General features: G+C 28.4%; 2 protein-coding genes across 8 annotated transcripts; one reads left to right on the top strand and one right to left on the bottom strand.

The window, feature by feature from the left end:
* Positions 1 to 78: 78 nt before the first annotated feature.
* On the bottom strand, positions 79 to 4,277 carry LOC119601090 (drebrin-like protein). 2 transcript variants are annotated; one of them, XM_037951818.1, is made up of 7 exons: positions 3,688 to 4,276; positions 3,434 to 3,605; positions 2,681 to 3,132; positions 2,430 to 2,609; positions 1,803 to 2,338; positions 1,651 to 1,743; positions 79 to 1,383 (listed from the first exon to the last, which is right to left on the bottom strand). In XM_037951818.1, exons 1-7 carry the CDS (start codon positions 3,768 to 3,770, stop codon positions 1,244 to 1,246), a joined length of 1,656 nt encoding a protein of 551 aa, XP_037807746.1. In that variant the 5' UTR covers positions 3,771 to 4,276; the 3' UTR covers positions 79 to 1,243. The 2 variants fall into 2 exon arrangements, with proteins under 2 accessions (XP_037807746.1, XP_037807747.1); XM_037951819.1 differs by having other exon boundaries at positions 364 to 1,383; positions 1,836 to 2,338; positions 3,688 to 4,277.
* Positions 4,278 to 5,227: 950 nt separating this feature from the next.
* LOC119601088 (flocculation protein FLO11) lies at positions 5,228 to 24,080 on the top strand. 6 transcript variants are annotated; one of them, XM_037951813.1, is made up of 4 exons: positions 5,228 to 5,630; positions 7,378 to 7,963; positions 21,436 to 22,038; positions 22,105 to 24,080. In XM_037951813.1, exons 2-4 carry the CDS (start codon positions 7,903 to 7,905, stop codon positions 23,124 to 23,126), a joined length of 1,686 nt encoding a protein of 561 aa, XP_037807741.1. In that variant the 5' UTR covers positions 5,228 to 5,630; positions 7,378 to 7,902; the 3' UTR covers positions 23,127 to 24,080. The 6 variants fall into 6 exon arrangements, with proteins under 6 accessions (XP_037807741.1, XP_037807742.1, XP_037807739.1 ...); XM_037951814.1 differs by lacking the exon at positions 5,228 to 5,630 and adding an exon at positions 7,194 to 7,209; XM_037951811.1 differs by lacking the exons at positions 5,228 to 5,630; positions 7,378 to 7,963 and adding exons at positions 13,898 to 14,125; positions 14,774 to 15,151 and having other exon boundaries at positions 22,105 to 24,038.
* The last annotated feature ends 583 nt before the right edge of the window (positions 24,081 to 24,663 follow it).

Raw genomic sequence — 24,663 nt, 5'->3', positions numbered from 1 at the left:
CATATTCGTGGTATCCAAGGAAATTTTTGGCGGAAAAAAAATGCAAACGTTCTTAACGACAACAAAAACAATTAACTAACTAGTTGCTTGATGCGATATACATACAAGCATTTAACTTTGTTTATTGTTTCATTATGTTTGTTATGCCAAATTTGTTTACTTATACATATCTTTATCTTTATGCCTTTTTACTTGTTATAAAAAATTAATTTGTCGTTTCGCCATTTTAAATACAATTTTAGACAATAGAGTTCTAAAAATTCATGCCATTCACCATTTTCAATTAATAAGTAAATTTTGATACACCCTTTTGAATCTTACTTAAAACTGTTTTCTTATTAAAATTACGTTTTAATAGATTTTTTAGTTTATTGTATATGTTTATGAATGTATGAAAGAGTAAAAATATAAAAGGACATTATTGTTTTCAAAATAATAAGTAGTTATAATAACATAAACGCTAAGCGTATTTTCTTTAAAATAAAATATACAATATAAATAATTATGTGACAGGACGCAATAGTTAAAATAAGGACGTAAGAAAAACAAAATAATTATATGACTTAAGATTAATCTGTAACTGACATGTTCATATAATAAACGGTTGTAAATGCATGTATTTAATGTCTAAATTACAGCTTTTTTCAAAAACAATGTTTAAAGGAAATATTTTATATACATTTTAGTCACTTGTAAAATTTTTAAGTAAAGACTCGAAACTGATAACAAATTTATATAATACATTAATGAACAAAAATTTATTAATTATTTAATTTATGAATTTATTCATTAATAAATAAAAATTTATTCATTAATGAATGTCCTATTATTTACGAAGATGTCAGTTGCCGTTTGTAAAAATGGATTCAATCTATTGAGGTCTTAAAAATAAAGCTGCATAAATTGTATAAACGATTATTTTTTATGAAAATACATATTAATGCTTTAGAGTTGGCACCACTAATATAATGATTAAGTATTAAATGTAGATACAATATTTAATTAGCAAAAGTTCTAAATTACAGTTTCTGTATATGGAGTTTAAAATTGGGTTTTTTTAACTATTGCTTGTAAATATGCAAAGTATTGCAAAGTAATTTCAACAAATAAAATATAAAATATTGGAACTATGCCCAATAAGATATATGTATAATTTTTTTATTTGTTAAAATTATCTAAACATTTTATAAACTTAAAATTTTAGTAATATATATTTAAAAATATGTTCTCTTCCTATAGATTATTAGTCTATTATTTCGACATAGTTTGCCGGAAACAGTCCATAAGTTCCATCAGGTCCCAAACCTTGCCACCACCCTTCATCGATTTGATCAATATGAGTAATAACATCGCCGGGATCGAAGGTAATCTCAGAATCGTCAGCTGAAAGAAGTAGGTTATTGTGACAATACATACATTTTGAAGACTTTAATATGCACACGTATGCATTAGGGGTTTGACTTTTTGATTTTTTTTAGAAAACACAACCTTAATTTTTCGATGCTATTATTTTCATTATTGATTTATTATTGGCTATCACATCATTATAGGTAAAATTTATGTCAAACATTAGTCATATCCCTAGTACACATGTATGTATATTAAAATTAGTTTAATTTAAACCTTTTTAATGTTATAGCAAAAGTTTACCTGCTTGATAATCATATAGTGCACGGGCTTTTAAGCCCAAATCTCCCAATGAATCGTGACATATAAAATCATCCTCGTTAACTATATCATTCACTGAAAGAGAAAATAAAATATCACATATTAAATATTTTTTCTTTCCAATATGAACCTACTGTCATTTCTCTCTCCCAAGTAACCATTCTTACTTGTAGCTACTGCTTGTGACTGGGACTGCTGTACTGTTACTGAAACTTTAGTGCGCATAACCTCTTCTTCTTCGTCTTGATACAGGGCAGTATCCGTGTTATTTGATGATGATGTATCGTCTGGTGATTGCAAAGAATTCGATTTGCTATGTGGTGACCTTTTAATGGTAGAATACTGTTCACTGTCTGGTTCTAACGGGTAGTCATCAATGCTGTTTGATTCCTCTTCATTATTAGCTATAGCTGTCATTTCAGGCTTAACAGGCTCCAAATTAGTGTCCAAATTAAGACTTGTTCCTTCTTCTTTTTCAAATTTGTTCTCTTCTTTTGGAGCATTTGTAGGTTCATCTAGTATTTGTTTGGGTAAAGTAATTTTGCCTGGTAATTGGTGTCCTTGCGAAAGTACTGTGTTGGATTCATTTTGTGATTGATTCTGATTAAAAACATTAATACGCTGTGTTATAGAATTTCGAACAGGTTTTGCAGGCGGTGCCGTATTCAGTCTAAGATGAAAATATATGCATAATTAAATATTGTACTTATCTGCATTCTTAGAGGAAATCCATATCGACTAAAATATTTATATTGACGTACTTGCTTTGTAATTGTCCCTCGCTAGTATGTTTAGTAAACATTGCTTTTGCAGCTCCAACACGCGTTCCAATTAATTCTCTAGCTTCCTGGCTTCGCTGTTGCCTCATGCGTTCCGCTTCTGTTAATGCCGATCCAAAACTACTAGCAACAGTTTTTTCGGGGCTTAAGGGTTGTGGTGACCTTTTAAGAATATAAATATCAAAGAAATTCAGTATAATTGTTTTTAACAATTTATAGTATGTATACATTACGTTTTAATGGGGACATGAGCTGGTTGTAATTTATTAGCCATCTGCAATTTTTTTTCTCTTTCTAAATGCTCCTTCTCTTCTCGTGCACGCTGCTCCTTTTCTAACTTGGCTTGTTCTGAACGCTTTTGCTCTCTATCAGCAGCTAAACGATGTTTCTCCTCTTCCTCTTCTTTCTTCCAAAAATTTTGCATGACTGATGCATTTAATTCTTTTGTGGGTATAACACGAGTGTAATTAGTACCTATAGGCGTTTTTTGCTCGTCATTTACAGCACGCGGTTCCTTAAAGCTGTACGCCGATGAAACTGTACTAAGTTTTTTCAAAAGTCGTTCCAAGTCTATATCGTCCTCATTTCGAGCATTGATGGTTAGATGAGCCCCTGACAACAATTTTGCTACGTCGTGTATATGATTGGCACAAGTACCTTTTCGTAGAACAGGTGCCCCTTCGCCCTTTATAAATTAGGAAAATTAATACAAAAACACATTCAAACTCAAAATGTTTATTATAATATAGTACGAGTCTCTTTTCATGCAAAATATATTTGCAATTTAATTGCTACAAGGTAGTTATTTATTAAATTTTCGATTTAATTTCTAGTAATAAGTTTAAAAAATAAAAATAAGTTTAATAAATAAGCCAGCTTGCAATTTTAAGATATTTAGTGTGCATTATTATTATAATTATTAAATAAAAAATTGGGCTATGATAACGGTCTTCTAAATTATTTACATATCAAAGCATAGATTTTACCTGCCAATTAATGAGTAAGAATTTCTTTAACCCCGTTTTTGGGTCTTCAATTCGTACGAAGGCATACATTATTTTTCCACTATTCAAATCCTCACATAGCTCTTCCACACCACCCTCTCCACTTGCCACTAGTTTTAAGACATTTGTCTGGCCCTCATAGCCAAATAATGCCCTGTTGCAAATACAGCAAATGTGAAAGTATTTATGGATGTACATTAGGTAAAATCAATAAAAATAAGAATGTAAATAATTACCAATCAGTTGATGACTTGTCGTCCAAAACATCTCTCCAACCAGCCTCAATCTGCTTCCTATACTTATCAAAGCTAATGGCCATTATTTGCTGCTGTCTGTTTTATTGTTTGTTTTTGTTGTTACTTGTGTTTTTAAGAAAACCCACACCCAAAAACGAAGCAAAAACTAACACCTCCGAAAGCAAGTAGACGTCGACCTTGAGTCTTCTTAATTTTATGAACCACTGTTACCTATTTCAGTTACCGGTATATTGATGAATCAAATTTTCCTATTTGTAACTTTTTAATCCGCTTAGCTTTACATGAAAATAATCTCACGCTTTCTCTTCTTCCTCAATTAAAAGAAGTGCATTTTCTCCTTTGAATACTTTTTAGTTTTGATGACTTGCCAATATTCGTTCGATTGAATGAACGATTTAACTCATTGATATTTTTTTGACAATATTTAGAGCAGCAATGTATTGTTTAACAAAAAACCAATAATGTTTTAATACATTCTTAGCTCTCTACAAAAGTAAATGTTTCTTTTCTTAATATTTATTTCTTCTTATTTTTCACAAATGTATTAACTACATCAAGGCGAATTCACATAAGGTGGTGGCAATTCGGCAAAAACAAAATTTTCTACGTACAAGGCAAACTGTCATAAGGTGGCAGATCGGCAACAACAAAATTTTTCATGTATGTACTTTGTTTTTTCTACGCACCAATTTAAAAAACTGCACGAACGGCGAATTCATTTAATTTTTTAGGAATTTTTATATTTTATAATATATAAGCATAAAAATATTAAAATTTGTAAAGGAAATATGTCCTGATTGGAACAGTGTTTGTTCCAAATGAAAAATTCTATTCCGGCAGATTAATTTGCAAAACTTAAGTTTGTGCCTGAAATTATGTAAAATTAATTTTTTAATGTGAAAATGCATAAGAAAATTTCACACATATTATTTGATTAAATAAATAATTCAAAATATTTTTTTCTCTCTGTTTTAACGGAAATTTTTAAATATTAAAATGTAAACAATATCAAAATATTATTTGATTAAATAAATAATTCAAAATATTTTTTTCTATCTGTTTTAACGGAAATTTTTAAATATTAAAACGTAAACAATAACAAACTTTGACAGCAATGAGTACGAGGCCAACTGAAAAATAAATATCAGTTGATTGATTAACACCAAGGTTTATTAATTATAAGGTAGTGTTAAGAGAAGAGCTGATTGTTTTTTGTTAATACACTTTTCATTCCTTTTACATGTGGCTCAACAGCGTGCTGCCACATTTAAGTGTAGGCATAATGTCAAACTCTATATATAATAAATATTCGCTGACGACACTACCTTATAAATATTACACCATCATATGAATTCGCCTTTGACAATTGTTATCGAAAATTTAATACATTGATGTTCGCATGTTGCGAATTTCCGTTCTATTCCATAAATTTCAACTTGCATTCACTGTGTTGCTGTGAACGTTAATATGGCATCTCTATGCGAAAAGGTGATGAGTGGATGGCAATAAATGTCATATAGATGCGGAATGTGCTAAATAAGCGACAAAGCAAAATTCCATTGAGATTCTTCGCATTCCACTTATAAAATTCATACAAGAAAATACATTGAATTGGTTTTAAATTGTTGATTTGTTGCAAAAATTGCTAAAGAAATGAACAAAAGTAATAAATATTTCATTAATGTTACCGTCAAAGTCTAAAAGGTGCAAACAGTTGAAAAAGTTATAAAATTTTGCTTTTACAAAAATAATTCTCCCCGCGATAGTGCAAAATGTTTAAATATTTTATATACGCTTGTGTTCGTTAATCAAATATTTCTATATGTATAAAAATATACTTTCATATTTATATTTACATACATATGTACATATTAATGTACATACATATAGTATATAATACATAAGTGTATTCGCTGAATAAGGTAAATAAATATTAAATTTATTCTTTTAATTAAGTATTTATTTAGTAATGTTGTTATTGAAATTTTTTGTTTGAAGAATAATGCCAATAATATTAAATTTTACGTAAAAGGCATGATGTTTTGAATAATTCCAGTCCATGGATCATAACTGGAGAGTAACTTGAAATCAAACTTATTTAAAAGATCAGAAACATATGTACATATCTACTTACATTAAATAAATACATATGTATGTATAGAATTTGCAAATTTTTTTCTATATATTATATTTAATATGTATATTTTTATAAATTATAGTATCTAATGTGAGCTACAGTTGGCATGAATACTGCATGTACATCCTGTACTATACATATTCCTACAATAATACATATCGTAAAACACTACTTTTACATTAATTTATTAAGCGCCTTAAATAAATAAAAAGTTATGAGAATTATTATGTGGAAACGTAATTATGTATGTATGTAAATACATATTTAAAAATTGAGTTTTTAAAAATATTTATCGAAATAGAATAAAAATTCGAAGGGATTCATTGTCGGATGAAGAACGTTCTGTACAAAATTTTGTTCAAGTTTCTTTTTGTTATAAAAATTATATTGTGTTTAAGTTTTATTTTTATAGTATGTATGTATGTATTATGTATGTATGTACGAATTCAAACCTGTCCAAACTTCATCGTGCTTATTACTTCTTTTACGTCCCACTGATTTTGCTGCGTATCCATTATAACAGAGTTTAAAACAGCTGCCTGACTTGTATATACATACATACAACAATTTCTTAAATGACGGCCTCCACCTCTGCCTTCTCATAATCTCCAGCTTTTTATATTCTTCACTAAACTATGACTAACAGCATACATACACAGGCACTTACATACAAATATCCATATGTATGTACATGAAATACCCATACAGAGAAAATCAAACTATTACCATCAAAAAGAGGCATTAACAACAAGTTGTTACCATATGGGCTTGATGGTTTGTTGCTATAGCTCAGCTCATTGATATCATCCGACTACGTTACCGATGGCGACCTAAACACCAGTAGCATTCTGTTTAGTTTTTCTCATCCTTTCTTAGAGTAAACCTGATAAACAATCTGATTTCTTAAGTCTGCCTTAATGTTGTACACCTCCGTGTTTTGAATAGTACAATATATTCCAAAATATGTATGTAGTTTGCTCATATGACAATTTCGAATAAAATAAGTTTTGCATTAAATATACATGAATGTATGTATGTAAACTCCATGCAATTACAATAAATTAAACGTGTATGTGCATATGATTATGTAGTGTCTAAAAAAGGGTGAATTTTAGTCGGTATTGTCTGAATTTTGAGATGAATTGTGTATAAGTTTATACGATTTGCTTTTGGTGCTTTTTAAGTGTGTGAGTGTTTGCTGTTGTGCTCATTTGCCGGTTTTTACTGCCATTTTTCTGAGCCGTTTTGGTTTCCTTCGATTCGTTTTCTTATACAATTTCGTTCAACTCCGACAAGTTTTGTTTGTTGTGCAGTTGCATCCCAAATATAAAACAATATCAACTATTAGCTTCAAAACTTGAAAAGTAAAAATAACTTTTTTATTTATATTTATCCGCGATATATTTATTATAATAAATTATATCGTGGATAAATTTTGTTTTTATTATCCCTTTTTTATTTTCCTTAGGTTAGAATTTTAAGATTTTGATTTAAAATAAAAATAAAATCTAATTTTAATTCTTTATTTTCAGGTCAAATTTAGAACAACGTACAATTTCACCAGTTATTGTTAGTTCGCACATTCAAAGTTTACATTGTGGAAATTAAAAACGCTTTAAGATACTTAACTGAATTTAAGTAAAAAGTTGCCAATTATTGACATTTTTGTTGTAGTTGTCTTCAAAGTTGCAGTGCTTAATGAACGAAGTTTACGCGCTTTTAATTATTTTCTAAATAATTGTCATTCGTGTTTGTTCGTGTTTATTTTCTCCTCCCACTCACCTACAAACGTAAACAATTTTTAAAAGAAAAATATACTTTAAAATTGTAATAAAAAGATAAATTATTTAAACACGCCAGACATACTGACGTCGATTTAATCGAAAATAATTATTGGTTTTTTGTGTATGAATGATTGTGTTTAGTGCACAGCAATATAAAACTCATTTCATTAAAAAAAGGATTTATAACAAAATACTGAAAAGTGAAAGTGAGCGGAAGGTATTTTTATTATAAATATTTTACGACAATAATATCAACAAAGGCTGTTGAAAAGAATGGAATCTGCATTGGATGTTTTATCACGTGCTGCTACAATGGTGCAGGATAATGCAAATGGTATGTATTAATTTTTTGTCCTATAGAAATTTATTCCAATTCAATATGACAATAATTATATGTAACTACATTAGACCAACTCCAAAAAATGGAGCTTGAGTTTCTCCTCAAAGTATACCTTGTTATACAATAAGAATTTACTCAAACAATTTTGGATTTAGTGTTGCCCGTTCTATTTTAAATTATTATTTGAGTCTATCGAAATTCTTTAGATTTTTAATTGAATATTTTTATAATATATTTATTTAATTAATTTGTTCTCTAATTTTTATAATCTCTATTATAAGCAATGCTAGCAACATTTTCAGGGGCTGTTCACAATGATAGCAACCAATTCTTTTTTTAAGAAATTGTATTATTTAGAATACAAGTAATTTGACTTAAATAATATTAACATAAATGAAGGAGTTACACATATTTAACATAAAAATATATTTATTTAAAAATATCTCTGACCTCACAAACAATACAGAATATTTATTTCAGTGTAGTTAGAAGTTCAATATTGAAGAGTGAAGAATTCACAGCTTTATTTTTCTCAAAATGAATCTACATTTATCAGTCTTAAAATAGCCGTTTCATTAAAACCCACCAAGTCATATGTTATTGTCCTACTGGGATACTTTCATTGCGTTTCTCTGCAGGATTTCTCTGCAAAATTAGTATTGTTTGATTAGGTCCATATTGAACTACACATATAAAGGGACGTATAATTTGGAGAGTTTCTAAGCCAAATGTCGAGATATTTACCTTATTTTGTTCAAGAAGTCAAAGTTGAAACAAAAACAGGTTTTATACTTTAAATTAATCTATAATAATTTAATGAAATCACCAAATATACAGTATTATATATATATTAGAAACCTAATTAACTTTTTTCGGCATTGTATACAAAGTGCTATATTTCCCATTTTAATTGATGTCTACATTATAAAAAATGGTTTTATACTTTAAATTAATCTATAATAATTTATTGAAATCAACTAATATACAGTATTGTTCGAAACCTAAACAACTTTTTTTTGACATTGTATACAAAGTGCTATACTTTCTATTTTAATTGATTTATTCAAAATTATATTATTGATTTGTATAATATTATGTGTCTTTATTATAATAACAATAAAAGTATAATTCAATTTCGCTGCGAGTTACAAGAAAATAATAACTGAATTAACTCCATAAATAGTTGTTCGAAACGTAAGCAACTTTTTGCTTTTTTAAATCTTTAATGTATGATGATGTAACCGCATATGAAAGCCGCAATGACATGGGACAGAGTTTACTTAAATAAATTTGATTTTTTTTTCACAAATTTTGTACAATTTTAGGTAGAATAATGAAATAGATTAAGCAATACTAATAAAAACTAGTTTTATTTACAAGCGGTTCCACATTTTACTTCTTAAATTCAGACAGATTACGCGAGGCTCAAAGGCTGAAGGAAATATTACAACATACCCTTTTAGTAAAGGACCACTAAAGAATGGAGAACAATAATTTTAGGCTGTAGCTGTTTTGCGTTTTTAACATTGCAGCTGGCGAATGGGTTAAAATCCGATCGGGATTCTTTACGAACTACACTAGTACCTAATCTATTCCATAAAGGTGTTTGGAACTCAAAAGGACCAAAGATTTTCATAAGAAGATCAAAAAGTTGCTTAAGTTTCGAACATCTATTTATGGAGTTAATTCAGTTATTATTTTCTTGTAACTCACAGCGAAATGGAATTAAACAAATCAATTAAATCAATGAATAAATCAATTAAAATATAAAATATAGCTCTTTGTATACAATGGCTAAAAAGGTTGCTTAGGTTTCGAACAATACCGTATATATGTACGTAAAGATATATTTTATAATTATACAATATAGACATACATATGTAATTATGATTGTAAATTTTCCTAAATCAAGATCTAAAAATGTCCATAGATGTTATATTAAATATTAAATTATTGTTTCACAGTTATGTAATTTAAACTATTTTCTTTTGAATTTTAAAATTCCACTGACGGAATACCAAATTATCAAAATTTTTATGAATAAAAAAAAGAAATCGTGACAATTTATAAAAATATAAATGCACTTCTCATGTGTAAAAAATATACACAAATTAAGTTATTGAAATTTAGCTTGCCTTGGAATTTCAAGTATTTTTCAAACACAGTTTTTGTGTATTTTATTTTTTTTATTTACTTTTAAAAACTTTGATTTAAGTGCAAATAAATATTTTCGAGTTTCTTTATAGTGCTGAAATTGCTTATTATTAATTATATGTTTAAAAATATTAGTAGAATGTTATAAAATATTTGTTATGATTTTCTAAAACAATTATTTCTAAAATATTATTTCAATAATGTTTATATTTTGTGGAATATAAATTTATTACTATACATAGTTTAATGTAATATTTGCGTAATGGATTTCATCAACGTAAATGCTAGAAAATAAATTATTAATAAAACTTTTAATGATGCATTAGTTAAAAATATAGACTCCTCGAGGGGATATGTAAGTTCTTCACTTAGTATTTCATGCTTAAGATCGTCTAGTTAGAATGGCAAATGCTTTGATATAAATTTAGTTTTTCATTACATATTTCTAGTTTTTGTTTGATGTTGTTGCATTGTTATTTACTTCAGTATTTATTTTAAAGTTGTTCAACAACTTTTCCTTAGAGTAACTGATGATGTTGTTTTGTATTGAATCAAATATACATGGATTTTCTTTTTCACAAAAATCTAATTTTACAGTAATTTAAAATTGATATAATATAATTGAAAAAATATGAGTAAATATTTGTAAAATTTCTTACTTTTTGAATTATGTATGTACATATCGTCACTTGAAACGCAAACGATCCTAACTAACCAAAAATTCAAAATCGATTTTATTGTTGATTATAATGTATTGCATCAAAACAAATGTCCACACAAAAAATTAGACTCCTCCGACCAGAATTAGCGATAATAATAATAATATATTTTAAAGTTTTTCTGATTTTTTCATATTTCTGGCAAATAAACCATGTGCAAATTTGGTATCATATGAAAGGTCTTTGAGAGACGACGACATAATGACATAGCACAATTTTGTACACAACTACAACAAATACAGGCAAATCCCGGTATAACGAATGATATAATGTCAGGCCCTTTCGTTAAATCGAAATATTCGTTATATCGGAATTATTTTTTCTAGTAAATTTCTTTATTTAATGGACAAAAAACCATTAAAATTAAATAAAGAATCGAAATATTCGTTATATCGGAATTATTTTTTCTAGTAAATTTCTTTATTTAATGGACAAAAAACCATTCAAATTAATGTATGAAATTATTACTTCAAATTGTATTTCAAACAACTAATAACAACGCACACGTTTTTCCATTTTGAACATCTGAACGGATTGAAAAATTTGTGAAGGATTTTAGTTTTCTAACAACTTTAATTTCCTGCTATTTCCTTAACCTTATTTTATTATCTAGAAGATAGAATTAAACTCTTTTGAGGAAAAACTGAACTTGAGAATCGATAACTGAGTCTCATGCTGATAATTACAAAACCCTGGAATATTGCGCCATATTGGGGTATCGAAATAATTTATTTTGCTGTAAAATTTTATTTTTTTTTAGGTATTTTTTCTTTTTATTCGTTATATCGAGTATAAAATTTCTTAAACGTTCGCTATATAATTTTGCAATGATTTGGTAGCGTACATAGACTTCGATAAATTCAAATATAATTCAATCTAGATTGAATTTTGACAAACGGAAAAAAAGCGTTTCGGTCAATTTTATTAAGGATTATTATGTATTAATTTCAATAAATTATATTAAACTCATATGTGTAAAAATGCAAAAAATCTGAATATTTTCCAAAAAAATTAAAAATTTCGATAACTTTTGCTGTTGCACAAAAATTTTTGATAAATCATTGGAAGCGCCAATTCAAAAAACCAAAGAAAATTTTAAACGATTAGCTGAAATGGAAGCGAAATTTCAGGAATAGTTTAGAGGGACAGACGAAAATATTCAAGAAATGTCTGAGGTTATTACGAACAGAGTAGTTGGTATTGCCAAAAAACAACTTAGAAACAAAGATGAATAATCTTCAAAGTTAAGAAAGAGCTGTACGAATTATTCCAGAAACCTCCAGTAGAATAGTTTTAATAGCACTACACCATTTATGCGGGGCAGTGTTATGAAATTGTACTTCTGTTTAAAATTAACGGCTGATTTATAGTTTCAACACTTTCAACAAACATTTTATGTTCTTCCCACTTCCAACAGACTGTTAAATAATGAATAAGTTTCAAAAGCAATGGGCTCATTATAGAAGTAGAGCTTTTGGATAAGTAATCCTTTAAACAATGTTCAAAACATCTTTAAGATGGTGATGTACAATATAATGGAAACTATGGAAATGGTGTGGAAATATCTGCAAGAAATCCTGGAGTATAATTAGTTGCGTCAAGAACCTGAGTCAGTCAGTCTGCTGTAGGAAATCTAATAAAGAGTTGTTGTAATAAACTATGTATTTGGATCGTAACTTTCAATCCGTTTTATTTAAAGAAAATACCACTAATCAGTGCCTAAATTTTGTTTTAATACAAAATTTCGTTTTTAGGTAAAATATTGGATAATGAATACCCAATTTGGTATCGACTTCATTATCAGACATATTATTATCCTCATGACAGATGATATTTTCCATATGTATTTATGCCATTTAGTAATTATGTTCAATAATAGCATAGATAATATTCTTAACTATCGTTCGAATGAAAAATATAACATGAAAATTATATTGAATTTATTGCAGTCGATTTATCAGATGTTTTGGTTTAAAAGGTAACAAAATTATGCAAATATGTATACATATACATATGTATGTAACATTGTTGAAATAAAATGGAAGTTGAACTTTAAAAGAAAGTACATACATAAATACATAGGTGGAAATCTCTAAAGCTAACAATTCCATTTTTATAATATTAAGCATTGAAACAAAAAACTCAAACTGATAAACACTAAGCTTCAGAAAAACCACAAGAAATTGCAAAATAACAAAAATAATAAGAAATAGCAAAAAAAAAACAATAAAAAATAAACAAATAAAAGTAAAAACAAAACAAACAAAAAATACGAACAGTTGAAGCAACAAAAAATAAAACGGAAATTGATTAAACAAATAATAGTAAAAAGAGAATCTTTAAAAAAGAGAAAAATACAAAAACAGAGAATATGAAAGCAAGCTGTATGTATCTACAAAGTGTTTTTTAACTAGGTACCTAGGTATGTATGTAGGATATGTAGAAATAGGTATATTCTTTAAATAATAATAACTATTTAGCAAATTAATATACATATATTTTAACAATTATATCGGTTCAAATACATAATTTCTAAAGTAAGGCCGATAACTATTAAATTTAGGAAATTAGCCAAAAGTTTTTGTTTAAATAAATATTTTTATAATTTTACTGTTACGAACAATTAGTTAAATCGAAGCATAATTGAAGATTTTTAATGAACTTTTTATAATGCAAAGCTTAGAGTTGAGATTGGATATGTATGTTAGTTCAGAATCTAAATATTATTGATACATATTTGTTTTTATTTTATACCAAAAATACTTATGTATGTATGTTTGTATGTATGTAGGTATTAATATTTTATAACTCTGCTTTGCTTTCTCGATTTTATGAAAATAGGTTTATTATTTACTCTTTAAAAAATCGCGGCTTTTCTGTATTCTATTGCTTTTTGAAGTTATAAAGTTGACTACGCTGCTTTATAGTCAAGTTATCGTGTAGAGTTTTTTTTTAACAGAGTTTAAGAGAGTATTGTTAGTTTTGTTTTTGGCTTTGTTTTCTTTTAAGAAATTGAGTAGCTGCGGAGAGTCTAAGTAAGTGAGCTTCAGTCAGTTTTGTAAGTCGATAATTAAAGCACGAGTTAACGGCATTTCAATGCCTGCAAACAAAAGTTTTTCAAATAAAAAAAAAATACCTACTTACACATATAAATAAAATATTTTATTTTGCACATTTAATGAAGACTAAACAAATCTTAGATATAAGTGTATGCATAAACACATACATACTTCAATAAAATGCAATCGAAACCATATGTTAAAATACAAATAAATTATAAAATGTGATGTTAAATACATATAATTAGTGTCAAACGATTTTAAAATATTCAGTACAAGAATAACAAATACATATAACGATATATTTTGGAATCGACGTATATGTGGAATGCTTTTTAATTAAAACTTTAAACTCTTTTTGCAGAAATTTTAAGAGAATATAAACACCCACTTTATTTTTGCTTTACCATCTTAAAGCCTTCCCCTCAGCGGTTTGGCATCGTTATTACTTCCAACACAAACAAAAACTTCGATCGTAAAACGCCGCCGTCAATCTTTCTAATTTTTAACTTTTCACAATACTTTTAATTCAAATTGAGTTCTTAGTTATTGCCAGTTGGCAATGTGCAAATATATTTTATAATATGAATAAATACATGTACAGATATATGTAGTATATGAATATCAGTATACATATATATATGTATGTATATGTACGTACTGATTTACTACTGTGTATATAATCTTTAAGTGTGTAAAAACGTGTACTTCGCGAAAGTCAGCAAAAAAGTAAACTGAAAGAATCGTTTTGCATAATATACTTATATATGTACCCATAGTCGATATACACCATACTTATGTATGTATGTATGTATGTATAAATAAACGTACATTTGTGTTTGTTTATGATTTATTTGTTCGTTGTTAAATAGTAATGAATAATAGTAGAAAATGTTAAAAAGAAAATAAAAAACATACAAAGAAAAATATCAGACCTGTTATTGGATAATGATTAAGGAGAATTGAGATTTGATTGTTGTCGTTTAACACAAATTAAAAAAAAATGGATTATCTTTATATTGTTAATGCTTTTAAACAACAGCAACAACAATTTTTGCTGCATCAACAACAACTGCAACAACAATTACAAAGTCAGTCTTCTACAACAAACAGTCTATCCCTCCAACAACAATTAGATAGCTCCAATATGTCCAATAGTTTAATATGGCAACCTTGGCGAGATTTGCAACAAGCTGCTGTCCACCATCAATTATATCATCAACACCAGCAAAAGCTACTGTTTAAAAAAGGTTTGTTTCCACATACATCCATTTGAAATTATGTACAAATGTCTGTATCTAAATATGTATAAAATAGTTTTTCGCTAATGTGTATGTATGCCGAAAATATCGCAAAAATATAAAAAATTAATTTTATATATAATTTTAATTATTTTTCCCGCGATAAGCTGAAAATTATGGACCCATTTCGAAAAGATTGCAGAAATTTTCTTAAAACATATTGTACTGAGATCAAGATTTTCAAACGCTGGTAGGGAACTGAGGGCTTTTTCAAAAAAAAAAAAATATTTTTTTATTTTTTGTTGTATTAAGTACATTAATACGCATCGTTTGAGAGGTATTCCTCCAGAAAAGAGATCCTCGGGACACCCTAATTTACATAAGTACATATGGATAATTCCTTACCATCGTTCTTGAAATTTGTACGCCTTCAGAGTGGTGTAGATAGGAGTGGAGAACTTCTTCCATTCAGAGAATACAATATTTGGAAAAAAATTCATTCCTTTCGGAACATTGTTTTCCAAAATATAGAGTAAAATAAGTCGATATCATATGTGACAAAATTACATGAAAAACTATACGAAAATTTGCGAATTGTGTAGGTGCTTCTTTTTTATTTTAATTTGTTACAATAAGGACATATTTTTCTTTCGTAATCCATGTTTTTTAAATAAAATATTTTTAAGATAATTTTATAATGAATATCGTACATGAGTTTATAAAATATTGTATATTTTATAAATATATGCATACACATACTTATATAAAAAAGAGTAGGAAAGTGCAGTCGGACATGACATACATGTATATACATACATGTCGACTACGGTCAAATATGACCCGATCTTAATAAAATTTGGGGTGAGATTTATGTTCATATAAAACTTATTTTGACAAATTAAAGCAAAGTGGAGATATGTATAGTCATTTACTAAGTTTAAAAAACCCGAATTTTGGATTATGCCAGTCTTGTAATAAATAGGGGATATGCGATACATACAGTGGTGGTCAGCGTATACATACATAGTGGTCGAAAAATTCGGAACTGAGTCAACACTTCACACTTTTCTTAATTTATTTTTAAACTGTTAATATTTATTTATTAAAATTAGTTTATATGTGTTGATTTACTTTAATATTAATTGGCGAGAAAATGTGAAATATTGCATCAGTTCCAAATGTTTTGATCACTACTGTATACAATACATACTCTGTGTTTCTCTATCAAACCATCAGTTAGCCAACGTGTGCTTAATACGTGACTATTTGAACTGTCTATGAAGTGAATACGTTTAGGAATAAATCCTTGCAATAGAAATACATATCGTCACCTAAAACGCAAACAATTTTAAAATTTTACAGGAGAAACAAAAAACTTTGTTTCTATCAACAAGATTTATTTGTAGTAATAAACAAATTGTTTAATGGTGAAACCTATCATTTGTTATGATAGTTGACTATGTAGTATATAAAAATTGATAAATTGGACTTTTTATCATTAATATTTAAATGTTTTTGTAGATAGGGCCTTCTGTTTTTTGTCAATAAAATCGATAATTTTGGTCGGAAGAGTCCAATTTTTGATGTGGACATGATACATTAGAATCAACAATAAAATCGAATTCGAATTTTTGGTTAGTTACGGCCGTTTGCATTTCAGGTGACGATATGTATGACACTCAATGCTCACCATAAAAAATACAATGACGGAAAAAACTTATAAGAGCAAGAAAATAATTAAAGCATGGATGCGAGTAGGTGGAATAGTAGGAATGAATACATTTCAACTTTATGAAATATTTTATTAGTTTGCTAAAAAATATTATTTTAAGATTAATTTAATCATGGCCAACAAAAAGGTCTTATATCCATTGTTATAGGGTTGATGTTTTCCTGTTTTTTTTTTCCTGTTAGTTTCAAGTTAAGAAGTCTTTGTCTTTACACTATGAGTATAAAACAATAACAAAGTAGAATGGAAACAGCTGTTTCATTTTATGTATGTGTTTACATAAAAATCTAATAAAATTAGATTGTTTTTTTAATCATTTCAAAAAATGAAGAGAGCTATACGACTATAAAGTTTTTCATCCGTATTTTCTCTAATCCGTTCCCTACTACACAAAATTTTTATATTAGTTGTGGAATAATGTAGGTAAACTGGTTTTAAGGTGTTATTGTAATCCTAATAACTATTGATGATATTGTCCCGTTCTAAATATGGAAAATTTTATGCATAAAAATAGCAAAACATTTTTAAATATTTTGTCCTTTGACAATTAAAAAGGCGAATCAAGGACATATTTTCAATGACAGGGACATTGACAAATAATATACTCTGGGCTCAAATTATGCCATACGATAACGATCGAAATCTCCATTTAGATTCTATTGAGATTTCGATCGATATCGTATGCCGTAATTTGGGCCCTGATTTCTTATGTCCGTATTGTCCAAGTTTTATCAATTTTAATATATTTTAAGTATATGAAAAATCACTTACAGTGTCTCTCATAAGTATTCGAATTTAATGTATTATGAAAACAGACATACTATTATTATTTTTAAAATAGCATCATAAAATAACACTGTAATTTATAAAAAATAATAAATTCGAATATTTGTGTGAGACACTGTATATCTAAATGTATTCAACAAAAGTATATGTTTATTCCATTTTAGCAAAATTTCAAGTATCGATTTTGGCAAGCTGTGACTTGAATTTTTCACCGAAATTTTGTACAGGGATATCAATGAAATAAATCTGAGGATACATTTAAGAAAGTTATGAAAGTTATCCAATTTTAAATTTCACTGTAAAATTTGCCAATTTGCTTATATGCCTTTATTCGGCTCAATGCTTCTCAATTGTTCTCTGTCAGAGTTTGATTATAAATATCTTACATAGAAGGCATTTAAAAATACTTTCTTCTGATATTAGAATTAATACTTTTTTTAACTCAATCATAGCTTATTTCCATTTAACAAATAAAGTAGAGTTATTAGGGTTTTTCAATAGCAATACATCCAATTTTTGCTTAGTAAATTACTGAATTAAAATAGATTACATTTACATTTTTTGACAATTCTAGATAATCAAATAAAATAATATTTTCTGGTTCTATTCAGGAATTCCTATCAATATTTTCTTAAAACACAGTATTCCGAAAAATAACAAAATCTAGTCTCTTGTTTTTTAATAGTAAAAAAAAATGCTTTTTCTATAAAAGTTATGACACATTTTGTTTTGCATGTACAGTTTTATGAATATTAATCCATTATCCACTACTTCCGTTATTGCCATTGACATTTAGACATACATACTATGTACTCGTATGCATTAACAACAATATACAAACAATTAAAAATTTTATTTTAATTTTGTCACGTTTTTTCGTATTTTTTATTTATTAAGAGTCTTTAAGGAATAAAAATGTTATATAATTATTAAAACATACACATATTGCCACCTAAAACGCAATTGGCCCTAACTAACATAAAATTCAAAATCCACTTTTTCATTGATGCTCATGTATTGCATCAAACAAACTCCACTGGATAAAATTGGCAAATATATTGACAAAAAACGAACGACCCAATCTACAAAAGCATATTGCATTTTAATTGTTTTTTGCTGTCCTTGTCAAAAATTTTAGATATGTCTTTTGTATTTTAGGTGACGATATATTATGTATATGTCATATACTTATGTATGTTTATCATAAACGGAAGTTCCAAATAAAACATTACAAACAAATGTGATCCGATCACGGTACTTATTTCAGTATATGTATGTATGTATGTATGTATGTATGTATGTATGTATGTATGTATGTATGTATGTATGTATGTATGTATGTATGTATGTATGTATGTATGTATGTATGTATGTATGTATGTATATATGTATGTATGTATGTATGTATGTATGTATGTATGTATGTATGCATATTGCATATTGCAATATTGCATATTGCATTTTAATTGTTTTTTGCTGTCCTTGTCAAAAATTTTAGATATGTCTTTTGTATTTTAGGTGACGATATATTATGTATATGTCATATACTTATGTATGTTTATCATAAACGGAAGTTCCAAATAAAACATTACAAACAAATGTGATCCGATCACGGTACTTATTTCAGTATATGTATGTATGTATGTATGTATGTATGTATGTATGTATGTATGTATGTATGTATGTATGTATGTATGTATGTATGTATGTATGTATGTATGTATATATGTATGTATGTATGTATGTATGTATGTATGTATGTATGTATATACAGCTGCGTTGAAAAAAATAGAAGTGAGACTTAAAAATAATTGTGCAGCTTAATTTTAAAAAGAAACATTTACAGAAATCCAATATTTTTTCACGATATTTATTTGTTAAGTGTTTAAAATACAAAACGAATGAAATTTTTTATATAGGTTCATTAGTTTTTTTGGTATTCACTTTTTTCGAAATCCATATCAGATTTTGACTGTTCAAAAAAATAGGAGTACCGTATATTATATAACCTAAGTTAGATTAATTTCCATTATTCGTAGTAAATATTAAAAATATAATATAAAACTGTTATATTTAGATGATTTTAAGTAATTTTAAGCTTAGTTCACAATTATTTCATTTAAAATCCTGAAAGAAAATGTCAGAATTGACGAAAACGAAATCTGTTCAAATATCTTGAAAAATTTGAATATATCGCGAAAAAACATATGAAAAATCTCATGGTAACTTCATTAAAAGATTTTTTGAATACATTAGGAAGTCAAATGTTTTAAAATCTCCCATAAAAAAATAAACATTTTATTCAAATATGATAAGAGCTTCCCATAAGCGCTCATCATTTTTTTAAACTTAATCCCATTAGGGCGTCCCAAATTAGTGAAACTAAGCCAATTTGTAATTATTAAACATCGTGATCAATATTCAGTTAGTTCAGATCAATTTTTAAACTAATCTTTTTTGAAAAAATTTAATTTCAGACCATAAAGCATATAGTGAAACCCATAAAGTTTACCAAATAACGCATTTAAAGGTGGTTTCATACATGGATGAATTTTTAATGCAGGAATACGAAAATTAGAGAACAAGTTAAATAAATAAATTAAAAAAATATTTAATTAAAAATCTAAATATTTCACTAACAAATTTATATTTGAAATTTTCACTGCTATTATTTTGAACGCAACTGTACGTATGTATGTAAATGTAAACGATCAATGTATGTATGTAAATGTAAACGATCAATCTATGGGACGTAATTTTGATGTTAACTCAATTTTGATTTTCTCTTTGAATCAGTTGTAATCATAGGCCCCCTTCGAATTTTAGAATTATCAATGTTTTTGCACCAGCACACAAATTTCTGATACGGCATTGAAAGCGCCTCTTAAAGGCTGTTCACATGAGAAATAATTAAAAAAACGAAATATTTACCCCAAAACAAAAATTTTGAGAAACTGTAGAACGAACTAAACTTTATAAATCTGTGGTAAAAAGGTACATAAGTTGTTTTCTTGTATTTTTCAGGAGAACGTTTCAAAATTTTAAGTTCCAATACAAAACTATATTAAAACACATTTAAAAAATTCGACATTTTCAAAAGTTCTGATCCTATCTTTATGAAAAATTGACGTAATATAGAGTTCAGTAAGGAGATTTTAAAAATATGCAAATATTATTTTGGCATAACTTGAGATATGTACTTTTTCATTTTTGCCACAAAAATACATTCTATCTGTTAGGATTTCTTCCAGATTTTTGTTTTGTTTTCATTTTCAATTCTTAATTTATATACATAGGTATGAATGTATGTATGTATGTATGTATGTACATGTTACTACTTCATACCACCAATAGATCCAATGTACTAAAAACAAGTATACATTAGGAAAACATAAACAACAGCAAAAAACTTGTTTTAAAAAGAGAAGAAAATACATAAGCAAAGCGAATGAGACGATGAATTTTATTATAAATATCACGTTTGTTGCCAAAGTCTTTTGTTTTTTAAGTGAGTATATGTACATATGTATGTGTATATTTTTGGTTTTGCCGCAAAACCCTAAAAACTAGCTTAAAAAAAAAAACAAAATAAACTTTATATTACAAAGATCAAAATGTGTAATATGTATTGTATATATGTATACTTTGTTTTTGTTGAATATATGTTTGTATGTATGCAGTATATACATTTATGATTCATAACGCCCACTTGTAGTAAATTCGAATATTATTAACATGGATCAGAAATATTTCATGAGTATTTTATTTGTTGTTTCAGAGACCCGGTTAACTTCCAAAGAATTGCCAACTACAGCATGGCGCCGTGAGCGGCGTTTACGTACGGGTGAGTATCATCATCCTCACCATCATCCATCGCCTGGTTCTTCAACAAGTAGTGCACGTGCTTCGTCCCCCAGTTCGTCGCCGCCGCCAGCTGCCCATGTCCAACACTCTCCTATATCCTCTGGTTCAGTATCTAATACGAACACGCACATACACACTAATGCTCATCAGATTTCAATAATGATGGCTGCCGCCGCTGCAGCAAGTATGCGTCCTTTAAGTGAATCTGCAAGTTGTTCAGCGCCATCTCCACCGCCGCATTCTACTTTAGCGGGACAAATTCATTTGGGTCAAATTGCACACTCTCAGGCTTTGCAACATATTAACTCTGTTCAAAGTGACGATGCGCCATTAGATATGTCTGTTGGTACTTTAAAACAACGTAATTCACCACCACCACCCTATCGGGAGCCATTACCTGGTTCCCAATTTGCTTCATCGTTAGCGCGTCCAAGTGTTATTACACAAGCACCACCAAAACGAGATGTTAGAGAGTCACCTCTAGTAGCGAATCGAGAAAATGACAATCGTAGTTGTGGTAAAATAAATTAAAAACTAGTCGAGGTTTTAAGCAATGTTAATATATTAAACATTTTTATTTTAGAATCTATTGACGAACATTTTCGACGTTCCCTGGGTCCGGGCTACCACGCATTATTTTCAAAGCGATCTCCTGCTAATCAGTCGACGAAAACACCATCACCCCAACCCCAAAATGCACAGCCACCAAGAGCTCATGTCAGAAGTCCATCTCCAACATTGCCGCCAACAACTGGAGCATCATCCTTGCCCTCTCATACGGTCTTAACACAATTAGAATTGAATCCTCCACCTGCTTATCCAACTAGTTTACCCACAGACAATCATCAGCAAAACTCACAGCATGCACACCAGAACCAAGTACATGTAGCACCTAAATCTAATTCTGTTTTACTATCACCAGCTGCCATAGCAACCCAAATTAAAGTATCAACAAGACCAAATTCTCCTCCTTTGCCATTGGTGGTTAGACCATGTGGACAGCCAAAACAGCAACAGGCCATTAGCTTGCAGAAGTCTTCGTCGTTAATAGCTATTACGCCATTAACATCACCACATTCACCTGCACCAATACCAGGTGTTAAGTTGGGCAACACAACGCAAACACCAATATTTAATGCGGTTGGATCCAGAACAGCTTCTCCGTTGCCTTTGCATCAGCACCAGCAACAGTTATCGGCAGTTGGAGTGGCTCTTTCTCATTTTGCCTCAATTGATAATTCTCCATCATCATCACCACGTCGTTCGCCACCGGCAATGAACGTGCCAGTTTCAAATCCCTCACCCAATTTGCCTGCTATAATGCGTATAAAAACTGAACCTGGGTTGCAAAATGTTAAATCCCATAATCCAACTCCGCCAGCTTCTCCTACTTCAACCACTAATCATAATGTCAGTTCTAACTCTACAACCTATTCTTCTAATACGTCTTCTCCTTCACCGTCCTCCCCTATAACTTCAAGCTGGAAATCTACAAATACCGGCAATGCAAGTGCTGAAGTTTTAGCATCAGTAGATGACCATTTCGCAAAAGCATTGGGAGATACATGGAAGAAATTACAAGAAAGTAAAGAAGTCCGCAAATGAATTTATTAAGAGAATTAATATATGCAGTTCATGCGAAAAAGGAGATTGTTTAAAAATGTAAAACTTAAAAAAAAAACAAGATAAATTTTTAGGAAAATTATATTAAAAAACCAGCATTGATTTAATGCAATTTATTAAAAAAATTTGGAGTGATATTTTTACAAAGTGATATTTGAATAAAAACTTAGTTTTTGTTTGAATATTAAAATTATCTTATAAAATCAAAAATATATAAAATACAACATATCGTTGGTTTAACTCAAAATGGACTTTCCCCGTCGTTGATATGTTTTAATTAGACGAAATGAAACATTGGAGCTGTAAACAGTCATTTATAAACACAAAGGATGTATTTCGTCCCACATTAAATCATCGATATAATCTATAAAATATACTTTAAATACGTACATACCTACTACTATGTATATTTATGAAAGATCTCAATTTAAAATGTGTTTTGTTTGAACAGTTATACCACAATTCTATTTGCTTTAGCTATGAAACGTAACAAAAAATGAAGGAAATAGGACTCTTTAAGTATTACTGCATCTGAATTTTCCCTTACCTTTCCATTCTTTCATGATGAACGAAAAATCATTTTGTGTTTTTGCTTTAATAACTTGTAACTTTAATTAGTTACATTCTGATCTGTATAAATTGCTTTATTTAAGTTTAATAGTAATAAAAAGGTGTATACCCTTAACCTTCTCTTGGAGTAATATGTTTTAAATGAAATGTTTTGTTTTAATTTTTTCTCATATTTTAATTATACTAATATAAATTATTCTAACAATAAGAGATTAAAACATGATCTTAAAAATAAAAATATTTCCTATAATTTTTTAGAATTTGTATAATATAAGTTTTATAATGAATTCCTATTATTTGCTAAAAAAAATTAATAAGCATTTTTTAAATAAAAAATAGACAAAAATAAAGAAATTTTATAAAATTTCAATGCTGGAATTTATTTACATATGAACTAATTTTGTCACAAGAACATAGTGGAGGTGGAGTGTTGAATTTTTCAAAGTAAAACTCATTAATAATATTGAACTGAAATAAGAAAATACTAAAAAAAGAAATAAGTTTATTTAGAAAATGGCTTTTATGGCATTAGTCCGATTTTTCCTTTGGAGTGTCGTGGGATTGACTAACTATGATTTCCTGAAGCATCTTTTTCAACTTCCTCCTCTGTGCTCCAGAAAGTCTTTTCTTAGTAATAGGTAGTTCAGCTATGCTATCACTCACCTCTTTCACCATTTGCTCTACTTCATCCTTTTTGGGATTTGCTATAATGGTATTATTATTATTATCATCTGAGGATTCAGAGTCGGAACCCTCACCTATATTTAAAGGCTGGGGTAGCTTAGAGCTCTCTACGAGTACATCCTTCTCTTTCACCCCTATATTTTTGCCAGCGGCATGCTGTACACTTGACGCATTGTCCGCCACGGAGGCCAAGGTACCCACCTCCGTAGTAGTATTCTGCTCACGATTGCAGGATGACGACGACACGTGACTCGCGATTAGATCA

Source organism: Lucilia sericata, unplaced genomic scaffold (genome assembly GCF_015586225.1).
Source record: "Lucilia sericata isolate MDLA Ls3-8-SP2 unplaced genomic scaffold, ASM1558622v1 Contig000143F_arrow, whole genome shotgun sequence".
Taxonomy (NCBI): Eukaryota; Metazoa; Arthropoda; class Insecta; order Diptera; family Calliphoridae; genus Lucilia; species Lucilia sericata.
This window is presented reverse-complemented; position numbering and strand designations above follow the sequence as displayed.

What these genes read in the sequence shown, in the direction of transcription:
- LOC119601090 (XM_037951818.1), bottom strand. Translation starts at nt 3,770, where the DNA reads ATGGCCATTAGCTTTGATAAGTATAGGAAGCAGATTGAGGCTGGTTGG. An exon ending in GACAAGTCATCAACTGATTG is followed by an intron (nt 3,606 to 3,687) that starts GTAATTATTTAC and finishes TATTTGCAACAG; the next exon opens with GGCATTATTTGGCTATGAGG. An exon ending in ACTATATGATTATCAAGCAG is followed by an intron (nt 1,384 to 1,650) that starts GTAAACTTTTGC and finishes TACTTCTTTCAG; the next exon opens with CTGACGATTCTGAGATTACC.
- LOC119601088 (XM_037951811.1), top strand. Translation starts at nt 14,905, where the DNA reads ATGGATTATCTTTATATTGTTAATGCTTTTAAACAACAGCAACAACAA. An exon ending in AAAGCTACTGTTTAAAAAAG is followed by an intron (nt 15,152 to 21,435) that starts GTTTGTTTCCAC and finishes TTGTTGTTTCAG; the next exon opens with AGACCCGGTTAACTTCCAAA. An exon ending in AAATGACAATCGTAGTTGTG is followed by an intron (nt 22,039 to 22,104) that starts GTAAAATAAATT and finishes TTTTTATTTTAG; the next exon opens with AATCTATTGACGAACATTTT.